Source organism: Balaenoptera ricei, chromosome 4 (genome assembly GCF_028023285.1).
Source record: "Balaenoptera ricei isolate mBalRic1 chromosome 4, mBalRic1.hap2, whole genome shotgun sequence".
Taxonomy (NCBI): Eukaryota; Metazoa; Chordata; class Mammalia; order Artiodactyla; family Balaenopteridae; genus Balaenoptera; species Balaenoptera ricei.
The window spans coordinates 28,209,964-28,229,177 of record NC_082642.1 but is presented as its reverse complement, the minus strand read 5'-3'; the positions used below and the strand labels follow the sequence as shown (position 1 = coordinate 28,229,177).

General features: G+C 42.4%; 1 protein-coding gene across 1 annotated transcript in view; it reads left to right on the top strand.

Moving 5' to 3' along the window:
* Window positions 1-19,214, top strand: part of LOC132365243 (collagen alpha-6(VI) chain-like) — a 170,802-nt gene that overhangs the window by 127,493 nt on the left and 24,095 nt on the right. Inside the window, exons 29-34 of the mRNA XM_059921934.1 lie at window positions 1,939-2,001; window positions 3,062-3,097; window positions 3,211-3,247; window positions 5,491-5,502; window positions 8,964-9,457; window positions 16,830-16,926. Of these exons, the coding sequence (XP_059777917.1) occupies window positions 1,939-2,001; window positions 3,062-3,097; window positions 3,211-3,247; window positions 5,491-5,502; window positions 8,964-9,457; window positions 16,830-16,926 (739 nt within the window). The remainder of the gene's footprint in view (window positions 1-1,938; window positions 2,002-3,061; window positions 3,098-3,210; window positions 3,248-5,490; window positions 5,503-8,963; window positions 9,458-16,829; window positions 16,927-19,214) is intronic.

Below are 19,214 nucleotides of genomic sequence, written 5' to 3'. Positions count from 1 at the left end.
CTTGTTTCATGGTTGAAACATCTCATCTCCCTGAGGATATAAATTAGTATTTTTGGAGTCTTCTTTGCCCAACATAGTCTGTTCTCTGCCGTGTGTTTTTTTTCTGTCCTGCTCTCTATTTCTCATGTTTCCGGGGAATGGGCTAACTCTCTCTATTGAAGAGTTGAGGACAAAAATTCTGATTGGAAACCCCGAGGAGATGGGTGGGGCTCGTCAACTACAAGTGTCACTGAAGAGTGATCTGGCTGAGTTGATACTTAGCAAATGTCTGATATCAGCATGTTTGGGTCTTTCTTCTCAAATCTAGTCAGATTCCCCTGAGAAGATTCTTTCAATCTCCTGCCTGAGGGTGAAGTTCTGGCTGCCAGCTTTCTGGGAACCCCAGCTTTCTAGGGGTCTCACATCTATTCCACACCTTCATTTGATCACCCTATTTTCTGGATGGTACCACTGGCCCTCAGCTCTGTCTGGGGTTTCCTAGTGCAGACACCTCGGTTTTACCTCTGTCACTGAGGAGGAAGAAGGGACATTCACCCAATGGTAGAGAATGGGGAGGAGGCTTGGGGATTCCTAAAATGATCTTCAACCAATCTGCCTTATTAATCCTCTCTTCTTTACCTCCACTTCTGGAGGTACCTTCTGAGAGTGTGTTATAAAACACACAGATTCTTGGCTTTCCCTGCTGCTGGCCTAGGTTTTAGCTTTTTCAGCTCTGAGTCATTTAACACTGGTACTTCTGCTTTCCAGCATCTGAAGTTTGATGGCTATTGTCTCCTTTCTCATTCTCCCCATGCTTGTCATATTTTTGCCTTTTAAAAAAATCTGCTTACTATTATTTTAGTAAGACATTGGAGGGAGCAAAAGTAAATGCCAATGTTCAATCTGCCTTTTTTTGCCCTGGAGGTTAATCTATATCTTCTAAATAAAATATGATCAGTAAGGTTGTTGTTTTGTTTTGTTTTTTTTACTCAACCCAGCATGCTGTAAATATCATTGGAAGACCCAAAGGATATCAGTAATTATTTGCTGTTCCATAGGCAATGCTTTTACAAATTAAGTTGATTTTAGACACCTTTGTTTTTTATTCTTATAAAAAACATGACATTGTGAATGAACAAAGGAATATTTTCCTAATTCTTAAACTAAATTCTAGCTTTCTTTATGATAAATTATACTGTTGAATGCACATGAATAAAGTAAGTAGTCAACAAATGTTGTTTTTATTTACTGCTGTTATTCCCCATTTTACTACAAATGTTTCCAGCCAACTGCTAAATATTTTCTTGTTTTAGTTCTTCAAAGGTTTTTATATTTAAATTTTTATTTTTCTGGGGTTTTGTTCATGTGTTTGTTTTTCAGCTTAGTCACCTACTAAATTTAGATAAGTTGAGATAAAAATTTATTTAGATTAAAATTTCTCCCTTGACCCAGCAATTCTAGTTCTAACAATGTTCCCTAAGGAAATAATCAGAATTGCACATATGACTTTATAGTGGCATGCTTATTACAACAACAGCAAACTTAAATGCCAACCATAAAGGACTGATTAAATAAATCATGGTATATCCATGTAATAGAATACTATGGCAGCCATGAAAGGTGATTTTTGTGAAAGAATATCAGTAACATGAAAATGCCCCAAGATGTATATTTAGTTTAAAAGGCAACAGGAAAAAGTATAAAAATATATTAAAATATGTATAGATTAATACCAAAAGGATAAACAAATAAAAGAGCAGAGGAAAAGACACCAAAATGTCAACAAGGATTATTTGGGGGAGAGGAGGTTGCTGAGGATGTTTTTCCTTCTGTGTGCCTTTTGGAAATCTCTCAATTTTCTAAAATGAAAGTGTATTGCTTTTGAAATGTAAAACACCCACACCCACAAACACACAAACATGTATGTATAATTCTAAAGTAAATAAATTCTGCTTTGAGGTGTCTGCTGGGCTTCCAGGAGAACCGGGATCCCCTGGGGAGCTGGGACCTCCTGGACGCAAGGTAAATTGAAAACCCATAAATCACATCAGCTCCTTTTCCAAATAAAAAGTCAGTGCCCGAAATCTTCATTATCCAAATATGTGTGCTTTCAGTCTTTGCAGCTTGGCAACAATTTTCACTATTTTTCCACCTTTAATGTGCTCAGAGAGAGGAGGGGAAAAAATGCCGATTAAATATCAGTTGCCATTTCTTGGGTGGTGGGAGGAATTGAGGGAGGAAATGAAAAGGGATTTCTCATTTCATCTAGAATGAGATTTCTCAATGATCAGAGAATTTTATTTATCTGGCCAATCCTTGCCCTTTTCTCACAGTCGGTAAGTGATCAGTGAATGAAAGAAAGTGAGAGGAAATTAATAAGTAAGTTACCAACGTTGCATTCACATGGAACTTATTTTCTTTGGGAGTTTGGGTGGGGCGCCAGCGCATTTTTCCCTGTCTCTGTGTGAGAGCAGCCAGACTCTTCCTGTTCCAAAGATGAGACCAAACACATGAAATTCAAACCAATTCCCCTTTGTTCTTTCTATCCCCAACCCAGAGATATATCTAGTCATTTTGGGAAGACAATGGGGATTACCTTCCAGAAGTTCAGTTTGAGTCTGGTCCTTTTGTCATCCAGCCAGTGACAGGAATAGATTTAGGTTCTGCTCAGCGGTTGCCCAGTGGCCAAGGCAAAGCATTGGGGAACTCTGTACCTCTGCCTTAAGGAGGGGCAGGCACAGGGGATGGTTCAGGCTTATTTAGTTCTAGGCTGAGGACCTGCTCCAGAGTCTCCCTGCCAGTGTCTCATTGTCAGCTCCATCCTTAGCTTCTGGGCAACCCTTATCATCCAGAGATGCAGCTGGGGGAAAGTGGCCATTGGACACTCACTGCTTACAGTTTCTTCCCCTTAGAATGTTATTGTTAATTAGGTGACAAGTATCCTACATGAATTCTTTTCTCCCTTGAACTTAGAATATAAACATTAAGAAGTTTTTTTTTTTTCTTAGAGTAATGTTGATGCACATTCTGGCTCCTGATGTGTGTGTCCAAAGCCCTGAAACCACACTCTTTGTTTCCCTAGGGTGTGAAAGGGGCCAAAGGATTGCCTTCCTTCTCCGTACGTATCTGCTAACTCCAAAGGAGACTGCGCACCCTGTGACACTTATTTATTTCTCAACTCTAGGACCTGGCATTCTGTTAGTTAATTCTTTCTGTTTTATTTTTGAGCAGACATGTGAGCTCATCCAGCATGTACAGGACCACAGTCGTAAGTACCCCACTTAGAATGATCACCCGGGGTGTCAGCATTCATAGAGGAAAAGCAGCAAATTCTGCACTCAAAATTGAGACAATTTACCAGCCAATTTCTTAAAATTAGAGATGTCACTGTGTATATTTTGAGGCAACATACACTGGTGACTATTGACTCCCTCTCTGGCTGCCAGGATGTCTATTGAAATGTTTCCAAGCACTAAGTCAGGCTATATCTGGTGCTTTTAATCAGGGGAAAATGGAGACACAAGGTCAGAACTCCTCTGATGGTGAAATCAATCAGTGGGGAGTCACATTAAACTTTTTAAAATGATTAACCCCTGACAATAACTAAGTGTTGAATTCAGCTGGTGTAAAAGAGCCAGCCATGCCAAGGGGGTGTCCTAGTGGGTGGGAGCCCTGACTTCTGTTTATCATTTGTTACTCCTTCCCTGAGAAGGTGTGCTTGACTACCTTGAGTTAGACTCATTTGCTTTTAAAATTATTCATTCTGCCTGTATTTTCTTTACTCTCAAAATTTTAAAAGCAAAAAGGCATTTTGATTTGGCAAATGCTCTTTTGAATTTACTTTGAGACCCTTATAGCAGCATCTTCTATCAAAATACGTGTTAGCAGCATCAAAAGAATGCCATGGACAAGATGAGGAGAGAGTCGGCTATTTAATGTTCACCTACAAATGCGTAACAACTTCCCAGATAAACACTAGGACTCAAAAGAATGTCACAGTTCCCTCCAGGCTTTTTGGAAATCTCTCAATTTTCTAAAATGAAAGTGTATTTGAAGGGAGAAGTTAGACAAATTAGAGCCCATTTCTGTAGAGAGCATCAGTCTCAAAGACACAGACTTTTCAAAGCTTTGAATGCAGTGCTGATCTTAACTCTGCCTTTTTGTAGCAGAATGGAACCATCCATATGTGGGAATCAAAATCTATGCATTGGGTTATGAAGACTGGTTGCTCTGGGGCTGGATTAGCAGAGTGGGCTTTCTGACATGGGAGCCATGTGAACTACGATGACTCAAGGATAAATCCAAGTATGATGAGGCCTGATCTTTTAAAATTTGAGGGGTTCAATACAAAATTGTAAATCCAAAAGTAGGTACAAAACTACTTCAAAAGTGTCCTTTAGGACAAGAAAGGAAATCACAACCACTGACTTCTATTATAAAATCACATGATCATGTGAACATGTGGCTAGGGCCCTTCTCAAGGCCTTGCAAAGGGCCCCGTGGGTGAGAGGTCGAGGGCAGTGCTGTCCAGAACTTTCTGCAATGATGGAAGTATCCACCACACTGTTCAATATGTAGCCACTAGCCTCATGGGACTTTGAGTCTTGATAGATGGTTAATGTAACTGAGAAGCTGAATTTATTTCTTTTTTTTTTATTTTTTTATTTTGGATGCGTCGTGTCCTAGTTGCAGGATACAGGATCTCTCGTTGCAGTGCACGGGCTTCTCTCTAGTTGTGGCTCACAGGCTCCAGAGCATGTGGGCTCTGTAGTTGCAGCACGCAGTCTCTCTAGTTGTGGTGCACAGGCTCGGTAGTTGTGGCACGCAAGCTTAGTTGCCCCGCAGCATGTGGGATCTTAGTTCCCCAACCAGGGATCGAACCGGCGTCCCCTGCATTGCAAGACAGATTCTTAACCACTGGACCATGAGGGAAGTCCCTCATTTAATTTTAATTAATTCAAATGCAAATAGTCACATGAGGCTAGTGGCTTTCATATTGGACAGTATGGTCCTAAAGTTTAAGCTTCATTTACTTAAGAGTAAATCCATCTCTGATGTTTATATGTATACACACACACACATTACACATATGTACACATATATGTACACATATATGTATACATATATGTAATTGATGGCTATAGATATCTACATGGGGGAAATCTAGAGTAAAGAGCAGTTAGGACCTTTTAACTTTCCAAATTCAGCGCACTTCTCTGCAACATAATGTTCCCTCCCAGGCAGAAATCCTTTCCCTCTGACAGCTGGCTGCACGCCACTGATTTATGACCCTCCTATTTCTCCCATCCCGTTCCCTGCGGAAAGACCTGTGCTTTTACCAACATGTTGGATCTGTCTGCATTTCTCCAAACACTATTTGTTGTCTTGGTTTTTGAGTCATCTACAAAAAGCTCACAAGGCGGAGCCTTGGCTGCCATGATTTCTTACACAATACAGAACACTGTTCCCCTACCAAATAATAACCTAACCTCCTTTGTTCTTCTTCCCCAGCTGGCAGACATGGTGAGTAATCTTTATTTACAGCATATTATAATCAAGCTCCAAAATGTGGTACATCTGGAAAGATGAGTTAGAACAATGTGCTGCCTGCCAAATGATAAAAATTTTATCTGGACTTCTTTGCTGCCTCATACTGGTAGCACAGCTCTGCCTCCAATAAATCACCTGAGTTTAAGCTGAGTCTCACAGCTCTTTGCCAACCAAGTGGTTTGGTTTTTTAATTATTTATATTTTAATGACTAACATTGCCATTTACCTTACCAATAGATTTTTTTGTAATTTCAAAAACATTTCTCCCTCCCTCCATTTTCTCTCTCCATTTGTCATCCTGTCTCTGTAGTCTGGTGGTTAGGGATCAAGATGTGAAGGGCAGAAGTGTGTGGAACAAAGGTAGGGATGATCAGATAGCAAATAAGCTGCATGTGCAGCTCAGATAGTGCTAAAATCTGTGGAGCTCTTGGCTGATGTTAATTACCAAGTTGGCTTAATATCTTTCTGGGCCAGCTTTCAGGAATATTACAAAAGCTTATTACATGATGTTTCTGTATAAACCCATCATCACCCTCTTATACTTTTATACCCTTATACCTTTTGTATAAATCCATCAATCCATGCCCTCTGATTGCTTGTTCACTCATTCAACAAATGTGTTTTGGAAGCCTGTTATGTTCTAGTCTCTGTCCCAGACACTGGGGACAGAGGGCTGAATAAGATGGACATAATTCCTGTCTTCAGAAGCTTCCATTTTAGTGGAGGGATCCAAGTAAACAAAGGAAAGAATTACAGAGTACTTCAGTTGCTGTGAAAGAGATAAAAAATGGAAGGTCCTGTCACAAAATGACACTAGGGGAGGGGAGAAATGCCTTTGAATGGAGGGCTCCTCTTTGAGACAATGACATTGAAGTTTGGATGAAGAATAAAAAGAAGCCAGCTTTGCAAGATCCAGGCAGGGAATCCTGCAAGTGCAAAGGCCATGGTACAAAACAGACCCAGGTGTTTTCTAGCCGCTGACGGAAGCCCAGTGTGACTGAGACACGGTGAGGAGGGGGACATGGCATGTACAAAAATGGAGAAGGAAGTGGGACCAGATCGCACTAAGTTTTGTAGGTTATAATCAGGAGGCTAGATTTTATTCAGATTGGAATGGAAGGGTATTAAAGAGCTTATTAAAAGTATTGAAGGTATAAACATGAACTGATGAACAATTTTTTAAAACTTATTTGGGCCACTGTGGGAGAGTGGATTGTAGGGAAGAGAAGCATAAAAGCCAGAGGACTAGTGTTGTGGGGAGGGGGCCACGTGGAGCTATTCCAGGCAAACATGGCGGCGGCCTGGATGGGCCGCCACTGCTGGGTGGTAGTCACGTGGTGGGTGTTGGGTTTGCCTTCCTCATTACTCATTGTCACCTGCTCTGGTCAGTAAGTTGGGTCTCCATGTGGGGGTCCACGTCTGAGGGGGGGCCTCCTCAGTGTCTCCACAGTCCAGCCCAGCCTTCCTCAAGATCCTCGGGGTCCTGGCAACAAGCTGAGTTAGCCCTTAGGTGTTTTTTTTCCTGAAAACTTGGTAACAGCCAGTGCTTATATCTTTTTTTCCCTTTACCTCTAAATTACAGCTGAAGCTGCATTGCTGTTATCACTGCTGTTGTTCCCATGTGAAATAGCAGCCCAAACAAAGAGCTAGCAGACCACTGTCATGTTTGGTCATAATTTTACCCATTTTTTATTGTAAAATTGATGTGACCTTGATTTTTTTAATATCTGCTCAGCCCACTAAATTAGACTCAGAGGCTAATAAATCCTGTCCTGTCTCCACTGAGATACACAGTTTGATTGGGTTTGAACATTTATTCTTACTGGTCCTTTTGCCTGTGAAGGTCAGAGTCTAGGACCAGAGGAGATGATAATCTAGCACTAAGGTGATGAGGCCCAGTTGAGAGGCGGAGCCCTCCTGGGCCAGCCTGGCCAACCTAGCCAGTCCCGGCGGGTCTGAGTCCTGAGCTCGCCTGGAAAGAGCTGAGTTGCTGGCCTCTGAATGAGAGGAGACAGCCCACTCCAAGGAGAGCGCACCAGGCATCTCACCCATCCAGAAAGTTCTGTTCTTCCTGTACCTGTTGCAAAGAACTGTCCTTTGTTTGGTTCTTTTTCATTCAACATTTATGAGATCCCAGCTATATGGCAGGGACTAAGAATCTGGCAGTCAAGAGAGAGATCATCCCTGTCTCCACACTTCATAAAGTAGTGGGAGAGGCAAGCATTAATCAGATAATTAGACATATATAAATCTCCGACTGTGATAAGTGCAGGATACTGGGATTAGAATGAGTGAATTGGGATCAATGAATAAATCTTAACACTTACATCCATGTTTAACAATCTTAATTCAGAGTTTCTCTAAGTAATAAGGCATATTTATTGGTTAAACTTGCATTTCTAACTGTTAAATAAAAATTTATCAGTTGAAGGTTTCCTCATTCTTTTAAGTAATATAGCTGTTCTCTCTCACAATGAGTAAGTAAGTCTGTAATAATAACAGTAATGGCAAACATTAATTGAGCACCTGCTGTGTACCAGGCACTGTGGTCCTAAGTGCTTTCTTTACCTGTGTTGATTCACTTAATCCCCAACACAGGCCTAGGCAGTGGGTGCGGTTAGGACTGTCATTTTACAGATGAGCAAACTGAGTCACAGAGAGGGTAAATCCTAATCTGTCCGAAATTATCAACAGACCTTTCACATCCATCCCTTTTTAACCCCTGTTAAATTTCCTCATTAAGTAAAGAATGTATGTTTTAGTTTATTTAACAAAGTTTCAAAGAACCATGGATCCAATCTCTGTAGGTAAAAGGGCATGTCCATGAGCTCTTTATTATTTAGGAGTTTTAGTAATGAACTTACAAATTTCATTAAAACTCAAATTGAATTATAGACTTTTTTGTATTTTTTTTTAATTGAAGTATGGTTGATTTACAATGTTGTGTTAGTTTCTGGTGTACAACAGAAACTAACACACACACACCCACATACTCTTTTTCAGATTCTTTTCCATTATGGTTTATTACAGGATATTGAATATAGTGCCCTGTGCTATACAGTAGGACCTTGTTGTTTATCTATTCTATATATAATATCGTGTATCTGCTAATCCCAAACTCCTAATATATCCCCACCCCACCCCCTTTGGTAACGTAAGTTTGTTTTCTGTCTGTGAGTCTGTTTCTGTCTCATAAATGAGTTCATCTTTTGCTTTATTTAAAAGATCAAAGTCAGTTTTTAGAATACCATTTTAATTATTAAAGATTTAAATATTTAAGTGTTTGTTTTACTATTTAAGTTATTTATATTTAATGATTGTGTTTCCATATTTTAATATTTAACATCTAAAATTACTTCGCCTTCTATGTGCATATCTCTTTTTCCTTTTTAAGCGAGTGTTCTCGTGGTAAGGCACATGTTCTGGCCTTTTAGGAGCCCCGCGGTGCCCTGTGCATCCCACGGAGCTGGTGTTCGCGCTGGACCAGTCCCGGGGCGTCACGGAGCCAGAGTTCGCACGGATGAAGGAGATGATGACCTCCCTACTGGGTGGTCTCCGGGTCCGGGAGGACCACTGCCCTGCGGGCGCGCGCGTGGCCGTGCTCACCTACGACTCCCACGCCAGGCTCCTCATCCGCTTCTCCGACGCCTACAGGAAGGACAGACTCCTCAGAGAGATCGAGGCCCTTCCTTACGAGCGGTCCGCATCCAGCAGGGACATTGGCAAGGCCATGAGGTTTGTCTCCAGGAATGTCTTCAAGCGGATGCTCCCAGGGGCTCATACCAGAAGAATCGCCACGTTCTTCAGTGGCGGCCCATCTGCGGATGCCCAGACCATCACGACGGCCGGCCTGGAGTTCAGTGCCCTGGACATTATCCCGGTGGTGATCGCCTTCAGCCAGGTGCCCGCCATCAAGCGCTCGTTTGAGGTAAGAAAGGCAAGCTGCCTCATAATTCTTCTGTCTCTTTTTTGCCTGCATTCAGGGGCATTTACAAGAAAGCATGGAGCTGTACTAAGTGTTTATTATTATGGTATGTACCAGGAACATGCCAAGCCCTTGATATGCATCATCCTGTTTAGTTCCCACAAGCCGTGTGTATGAGATGGGAATCACTGTTATTCCTGTTGTACAGGTAAGAACACTGAGTCTGGAGAAGTGGACCCTACGCCCAGGTTCACACAGCTGACAAGTGGCAATGTCAGGGCTTGAATCCAGGCCTCTATTCTAGTGCTTCTCCAAGGGACTCTCTGAGTTGGCTCCGGATGTGAAGATACTAAATCTGGGTAGCCAGTAAATATTCGTGGATGTCACTGATGTGGTCATGGAATGGAAGCCAAAGGACTGATTTTATAACTTCACCAATCATGTAAATATCCACACTTTATAAAGGAAAAGCCATTCCAGTTATAGCTTCTTAGGTTGAAGATTAAAATCTTACTGTGGGGGTGGGGGGGACTTCCCTGGTGGCGCAGTGGTTGAGAGTCTGCCTGCTAATGCAGGGGACACAGGTTCTAGCCCTGGTCTGGGAGGATCCCACATGCCGTGGAGCGACTGGGCCCGTGAGCCACAACTGCTGAGCCTGCGCGTCTGGAGCCTGTGCTCCGCAACAAGAGAGGCCAAGATGGTGGGAGGCCCGCACACCGCGATGAGGAGTGGCCCCCGCTTGCCGCAACTGGAGAAGGCCCTCGCGCAGAAGCGAAGACCCAACACAGCCAAAAATAAATAAATAAATAAATTTATAAAAAAAAAAAAATCTTACTGTGGGGACATCCCGGGTGGCACAGTGGTTAAGAATCCACCTGCCAACGCAGGGGACATGGGTTCGAGCCCTGGTTCCGGAAGATCCCACATGCCATGGAGCAACTAAGCCCGTGCACCACAACTACTGAAGCCAGCGCGCCTAGAGCCCGTGCTCCGCAACAAAGACAAGCCATAGCAATGAGAAGCCCATGCACCGCAGCAAAGAGTAGCCCCTGCTCGCTGCAACTAGAGAAAGCCCACGCACAGCAACAAAGACCCAACGCAACCAATAATTAATTAATTAATTAAAAAAAAATTCTTACTGTGTAGCATTTCTAAATATACCACCTGGGATCACGGCGACTTTTAAAACACTCTATCAATAGAGCCTCAGTGGCAGGGGTTCCTTACAAAACACCTGCTGGACCTGGCAGAGTGTCCTTCTGGTCACCTGTGTCCACCCAACATGCTGTTTTGTTCTCCATTCATGGGGAAGCCATGAGGAGGGACCCCATGCATCTGCAAAGGGTATTGGAAAATGCAACCTGAACCAGGAGGACAAGCGTTTAAAAATCAATTCATATAGAGAAAGGAAAGTGAGAAGTGGCCGAGTCACTGCCTTCAGGTGTGTGGAGGATTATTACTGGAGAAAACTAGCCAGCCAACTCCAAGTTAGCAAAATCTCTTATTAGAGAAACTGGGAAACATAGCAGTGGAAACTCCAGTTTAGATTTGAGTAAGAGCTTTCTGAAGGCAAGATTGACTAACGTTGCCATGGGCCAGATGGCTAAATGTAGGTGGTCAAGACACCACCTTTCTCTGAAGGCCTTTTGTAGGGGCGGTCACTCACCTGGCAAGGTTGACTTCTGTCTTTCCTGGAGAACTAGGATTAAGTGGCTTTTTTGAGACCCTCTCCAGCTCCCTAATTTTCTGTGAAAGTGCTAAACTAAGCAGACCAGAATTGAAATATAGTACTCCTCTGTAAAATGCAGAAAGCAGTGCTTGTTTCCTAGCATTGGTGTGAAGAAGAAATGATGTAACTCCATGCACCAGTGCCTAGGACATAGCAAACACTCAAGAATGGTAGCTCTTGCTTTAATTATTATAGTTATCAGTTTCTTGACGGTGAAACAAAATCTGTTTAACTGTATTAAAGTCTGGGTTGTAAAGAAGCTGAAACTGCTATTAGCATCATTGAAACTAACTCAGAATTATGCAAATGAGCAGCCTGATCTATGAGGCTCAGAAAAGAAAATGCACATAAATTAGAAGACTGGGGCCAGCCTATGCTAATGAAGCTGCTTTGAGAGGCAGCGGCTCAAAGATTCTGTAAGTGTATTTGGTTACACACAGAGTCCTCCTAATTCCCTCTGTTTATTGGGAGCGCCCATTGTCCCTTGGCTTTACTTAGTCACAAAATAGGAGACAGCTTAATATCCTGACACAAATGATTGATGGTACTTGCGATACAAATTTAAACAGACGCAATTCCACCTACCCTCTCAAAGGTATGTGCATAGCGTGTAACTTTAGAAAAGATATTTTGTTGAGTTTTTCTTTTAAACTTTGGAGTGTTAACAGTCCCACTTAGAGATTCTACCCACATCACCTAGAGACTGCTTGTTCCTTTCTTGAAGGAATTTATTTCAAAAGAGCACCAATGAAGGTTCAGATTCTTGACAATGACCCTCACAGATTGGAGCAGTGTTGGCCCCAACATCCCTTGGGTAGGAAAAGAGTTAGAGTTGCAGACAGAAGTCAGACTTGGTCCCAAGGTTCATTCATCCAACAGATGTTAAGTGAGCAGCTCATATATACCAGGTGCCAGCCTAGGCTCTGAGGACACAAGAGTAAGTAGAAAACCAAAAGACCTCACCTATTAGAGGGTGGAGCTATGCAGGGTTGTCTAGAAGGTCTCAAAACAAGTTGATGAGAAGCCAATACCTGACACTGCAGAAGAGAGATGATGTTACTACTTCTCCATTTCCCTCTGTTTCTTTCTTCTATCCATTCTCTTCACTTGCTCTTAAACTGTCATTTATTAGTACTTTAAGAACAGAGCTCAAAATTTTAATGACACAATAAATTTTTATTTGGAGGCCATATCACAAAACCCCTCTTTCGTTTCATAACCATTGTGACTTTTCTGTATCTTGATTCGTCTGAGAGTTCAGTAGAATCCAACTGAAATTTGGAACCTGTGTAGACACGTGTGGCAGGTCTCAGAAGCAGCTGCTCTGAAAACATGGACTCATTTCCCTATGTTTCTGAGCAAATGGGTTGTGTGATCACCATCTTGGAAATTTTTCATGATGGTCTGAAGCTGAGTGATGAGCTGGTCATCCTTCTGGAATGGAAGACCATTTTTGATTGGAAAAACCTCAATCTCAGCTCTGTTTTGTCCGTAGGGTTTTTCCTTTAAATTTGTTGGGCAATTACCTCTTAATTCTGGTGAAACTTTATTTGCTGCCCGTGAAGAATTCTAATGTGGGCTGGGTCTCCCTTTCTAATATATGTATAAGAAATGTCCCCTTTATAGCTAGCCTTATTTTCTTCCCTTTACTCTGCTGTTTAGCGTTGCAGGCGAGAGAAACATTAGGTGTAATAGTTGACATTACAGATTATTCTAGTGATGAAACAGAGCTGAAATTGGGGGGAGAGAGGGTTAATGGGAAACGTTAGCACTCTGAGCACCCTGGCCTTTTATTTTTAAAAGGATTTCCTTTGTTAATAGAGAATTGTCTAAAGAGTGTTAATGGTATCTTTTTTGAATGCACCAATTCATGGAGCCCCATGATGTTGAGAAAGTAAAGAGCAGGGTATCATCCAGAACGATGTACTGAAGGCTCATATTACCCATCTGTGGATCATCCAAGCTGGTGCATCTTTGAATCCACAAGAAAGTCAGCAATAAGAAAAGTGACCCACAGGACCCTTTTATTTTAAATCCCCAACCCACATTCATCTTGGGGAATTTTTCTGTAATATGCTAATTACAGTTGCTCCAATGACGTGTGGTAGGATGAGTGATCTCTAAGACCACATCTGCCGAACTTTATTGATTAGGAGATTACTTGGGGGAAGGGGAGTGGAGAGCACAGATCCCCTGAAGTCTCTCCCAGAAAAAAAAAAAAGACGCACTAGAATCAATGAGTGGAAAGTATGGCTTTAGGTTGACACCAACATGTTGATACACAGTTAAATGTGAAGCCTAAGTTATCAACTAGTGCCACTGCCAGAAGGATGGAGGTTGCCACATGGTAGACATGCAGAACACAAACTAGTGAACAAAAGGCAGCAATCTCTGGGTGACATGGTGATAACACTGTTCCAAATCAAGTTAGAACCCCCTGATGCAAAACTACAGTCAAAGTAGCTCAGGCAGAGGGTGGAAGGTAGGTCTTATGTGGGGAGAGCAAAGTTTTTGTTTTGTTTTGTTTTGTTTTTTTAATACACCTTTATTGGAGTATAATTGCTTCACAGTACTGTGTTAGTTTCTGTTTACAACAAAGTGAATCAGCTATATGTGTACATATATCCCCATATCTCCTCCCTCTTGCGTCTCCCTCCCATCCTCCTTTTCCCACCCCTTTAGGTCGTCGCAAAGCACGGAGCTGATCTCCCTGTGCTATGTTGCTGCTTCCCACTATCTATCTATTTTACATTTGGTAGTGTATATATGTCGATGCTACTCTCACTTCACCCAAGCTTCCCCTTCCATCCCTTGTGTCCTCAAGTCCATTCTCTATGTCTGCGCCTTTATTCCTGCCCTGCCAATAGGTTCATTAGTACCATTTTTTTTTTTTTGATTCCATATATATGTGTTAGCATACGGTATTTGTTTTTCTCTTTCTGACTTACTTCACTCTGTATGACAGACTCTAGGTCCATCCACCTCACTACAAATAACTCAATTTCATTTCTTTTTATGGCTAAGTAATATTTCATTGTATATATGTGCCACATGTTCTTTATCCATTCATCTGTTGATGGACACTTAAGTTGTTTCCATGTCTTAGCTATTGTAAATAGAGCTGCAATGAACATTGTGGTACATGACTCTTTTTGAATTATGGTTTTCTCAGGGTATATGCCCAGTAGTGGGATTGCTGGGTCATATGGTAGTTCTATTTTTAGTTTTTTAAGGAACCTCCATACTGTTCTCCATAGTGGCTGTATCAGTTTACATTCCCACCAACAGTGCAGGAGGCAAAGTTTAAACTGGAGGCATCTGTATTCCTCCCCACTCTGGGCTCACTTTCCTCATCTATGAAATGGTGAGATTGGCTTCTAAGATTTCTTCTAGGTCAAGCCTTCTGTGACTTTTTTTTCCCGGACCCTGATAGTTGGCAATAAGAAATTACTTTGCCCCTATCAGATGGACTGATCCATGCTCTCTGGATTTGGTTTCCTGGTCCCTCATCACAGTCCAGATGAAGCGATGGCATGATTCACTGGAAATATTGCCCAGACACCTATTAAAAGATGTTAATAATTCAGGCTAATTGTGTCTTCTAGTGGACAAGAATCAAGAGTCAAGACTGTGTTTACAGGTCCCCATTCACAAAATGTCCCCATTTATGTCCCCACCACCTGTCCCTTTTCTGCCACCCGACTATCACAGGGTCTTTTCTTTTTTTAATTAATTTTTATTGGAGTATAGTTGCTTTACGATGTTGTTAGTTTCAGGTGTACAGCAAAGTGAATCAGTTATACATATACATATATCCACTCTTTTTTAGATTCTTTTCCCATATAGGTCATTACAGAGTATTGAGTAGAGTTCCCTGTGCTATACAGTAGGTTCTTATTAGTTATCTATTTTATATACAGTAATGTGTATATGTAAATCCCAATCTCCCAATTTATCCCTCCTACCCCTTGGTAATTATAAGTTTGTTTTCCACATCTGTAACTCTACTTCTGTTTTGTAAATAAGTTCATTTGTACCATTTTTTAAAACTTGCTTATATGTGGAATTTCATCACAGGGTCTTTTCTTTTTCTCTCTTCTCTTAAACCACACGATGCTCACTCTCACTCTGTTTCTTCCCTCTCAGTCTTTGTCAGACACCATACCTTCCTTTCTCTATACATTTGTGCCTAGAAATTTAGCTAAAATCTTCAGTTACCGCTTATTCCCTCCGAGCCTCCCCCTCTCACCCAGATGGCTTAGGAAGGCAAACACAGAGAATTCCTCCCAGAGAGGAATTCAGGGGAGTGCTGATTTCTCCATCTCTTATACATGGAGAGAATAAAAGATGGGCAGAAACAGAGATAACTCTCAGGAAAGCCCCACCCCCCCTTCCCATGTCCCTTGCTCCTCAGTGAACAACATAGAAGATGACCAGCCTGCAACCCTGTCCGTGCTCACCACTAAGACGGGGAGACGCACTGCCCTCAGGACCCCAGTTCTGGGTTTCTGATCGGCTCAGGTGTCCATCCCTGATGCAATCTGCTCTGCTGAGAGATGGGGTCACCCCACACCAACACAGCTGCCTGAGTCGCACCTCTGTGGATCAAGTATGGGAAGGAAACTTCCCTGAGAAGGAGGGGAAGGGGTTAGCCAGATGGGCTGTGGATAAAGTATGGGAAGGAAGCTTCCCTGAGAAGGAGGGGAGGGGGTTAGCCAGATGGGCTGTGGATAAAGTATGGGAAGGAAGCTTCCTTGAGAAGGAGGGGAGGGGGTTAGCTAGATGTGTTCACAGGGGAGACTAAATGTTGCGTGACACATCTCTGAGGCATTGGGTAGGATCACACCCACAATACGCCTTCAACTGTCAGTGATCTCTGTGTCAATTAACTGGCAAGCTAATTATTCTTCATTATTTGGAGGCTCCATATTGTCTGCCTCTCTCCAGCCTCAAATTCCTCGGGGAGGTTACTAATAATAGGGCCAAATTGGAAAGAGTGGGAAGTTGTTCAGAGGAGAGCTGCCTGGACATGAATCTGGGTCTGCACTTCAAAGCCAGGGTCAATGCCTGGTTCATGGTGGGAACTCAAAGCCAGTTCTAAAGCACATCTGTGACTTCACACAGTGGTCTGGACTTGGGAAGAGGGGTGTCTCTGGTCCTTTTCCTTAAATTGTTTCCATGTCCAGTGTCTTTTGATCAGTACTTTAACCTTTCTCTGAGCTTCAGTTTCCTCGTCTGTAAAATGGGAATGATGAACTTAAGAACGAACTCACTGGGCTGTGAGTGGAAGTGCTTTGTGGTCTCTGATGACCCACGTGGCACCTACCTGGTGCCAGTAAGTGCTTTACAATTATGAATTCATTTAGTGCCCACAGTAGCCCTGTTAGGGAGTAGTATGACTATTCTGTTCACAGATGTGGAAAGAGAGGCAAAGCCACTTGTCATCCAGCTAAAGAGAAAGTCGTGGGTTAAACCCAGACAGTGCTCTTAGCCCCTCTGCCCTTCAGCCTCCCCGGGACCCTCTTAGAAGGAGGGACCCCCCCCCCCCCACTTCTCTCTGCAGATCTCAGCTCTCTGGACCATCCTGGGAGGTTCCTGCAGCCCCACCCATGAAGCTCTTCTTTCTCTTGCTTCTGCTTCTTGCAGATTGACGACACTGGCAGATTCCAAGTCATCATGGTTCCACACAGGACTGACTCTGCGCCAGCACTAGAGGGACTCCAGCGGTGCACTTTCTGCTACGGTGAGACCCACAGGGAGAACATAACTTGATCAGGCCCGTTAAGCAGTGCACTGAGTCACCATTGGCAGGAGCGGCTGGAACTTGGCAGCAGAGGCGCTAGTGGCCTTGGGAGGATCTCTGGGGCTCTGGCCTCACTTCGCCACACAACCTCATCCACAGATGGAGCCTCTCAGCTCATGTAGCTTCTAGGAAACAGGAATCATTTTTAGAAAAACTTAGCCTGTCCCGTTGCCAACTTTTTCATGCTGTATATTTATGAGTTTTCTAAATCTCAAATGTTCACAACCCCAAAGAAATGCTTTACAGTGGGAGTGGAAATTAGCAGAAATTCATACATTTCTCTTTGGAAAGAGGTTTTCTCAGACTCCCAAATGTTAAGCATCAGAAAGATTTGCAATGCTGGTTTGTCTGTGGTTGTGTTTTATACACAATCTATAGGTCTAGCTGGAGAACTGGACAGACCTGTATTTGAGTATTCTAATAATTTGAATGTTCTAATAATTACAAACAGAGTGGGACCCACTGAGGTTACTGGTGGGTGTGATAGCTTACAGTTATCAGACATTCATTATTAGCCACACACTGCTCTAATTGCTTTATGTAACACTGATGGTGATGATGATGATACTTAATGCTTAGGCTATTGGGTTTATTGCGTTCTAAGCACTCTTCTCATTGTTTCATTCGATCCTTATAATCACCCTAAAATGTTTGAAAGGTTATTAGCTCCATTTTACAGATGAGATGAAATAGTTTGCTCACAGCCAGATCAAACCCGAGAAAGCTGGCATTAAGACACCTGCAATTTATGAGAAACACAGATCCTATTATGCTGTTCCCTGAAACTCTGTATTTGGCCTTGAAGAAAATGCTTAATTCCTCTCCTTCTGCATGTGTGTCAATGAGATGCTCATTCTGGTCATGTGAGTGACTTCATAGGGAGGTGACAACTCCAAGAGAGAAGTGGGATTTCTCCTAATAACCCTCTCTTCCTTCTGTCTTCCCCTCTGCTGCCCTCTGATCATTTCCTCCCCCAGCCACCTGAAGAGCTCACCACACCACGGGCAGATACATCCCCCTCGAGCTCTCAGCTGTGCATAGACACATCAGTGATGCATGTGCTGGTGTGATGCATGGTCAGAAGTTGCCAGTGTGTGTCTGGCGATATATTTTGGCTCCATTTCTTGGCTTAAATCCTTGTTTTGTCTCTGAGGCATATAATGGAAGGTATTTTGGCTGTTGTTTCCTGCAATTAAGAAACCCCACAAAACTGAGTAAATGGGCAGGCTACTGTCCCTGATTTTAGAAACTGCCTTGCACACAGGTGACTGTGCTGTCATCTGACTGTTAAACAGCATCATCAAATTTTATTGAATTTTAAGAAGGGAATCATAACTTGTTCAGAGCTTATAACTTTATTGAGTCCATGAGTAAGACTGAAGTTCTGAAGTTTGCTCCATCCCCTTAGGATCTGCACTCTAGTTATTAACCTTTCATCTGATAGCTTTTGTTCATGGCCAGGCCCATATCTAAGTACTGGCTGTCTGCACGTGTGTTTTTCCATTTCTCTTTAGTTTTTAAAGAGAAAATTCTCTTTAATTCTCATCCTTAACCATCAACTGTTATTGGAAATCTAGGATTGCAGAATATCAACCCTGAAAGGGCTCTCTGGGTGAATCTAATCCAAGCACCTAGTTGTGCAGAATTAAGGCCCAGTCTTGGCTTGGACAGGGGCGCACAGCATGTTTGTTACTGGGGGCAGCTAGACCAGAACCCAGGCACCCTGGCTCTCAGGCCAAGGGGCCTCCCCTCTGCTGTACTATGTGGCCTTGCTTCAAACAGTACCATACTGACTTCATACGCAGACCCTTCTAGAAATGCTGGTGTCTCCTTTGGCAAAATAACTCTATTCTCCCACCCTCAGACTTCAGTAAAATTAGAAGATTAGGTGACCTCTAAGATCCTTTCATTTCCAAGTTATTTTTTATTCCTCTGAATATTCATTGTGGTCAGGTTCAATAAATTAATGCACGCTCTGTTTTTATTACTATACCTTTTTTAAAATGAGATATGCATAATTATTAAAATGACCTCATATTTTATGAAAGTCCGTTAACACGTAGTATTTATATTCGTTTATTTAACAAACACATACTGAGCTTTCAACTAATAGGTACTTTGGACATAAGACATGAGTGGTAGTTTTGTCCTTAATGTCTCTGCATAGATAGACTTAGAGTTATAAACCTTTATTTAAATTGAAATAAAAGATGCATTGCTTTTTTCAC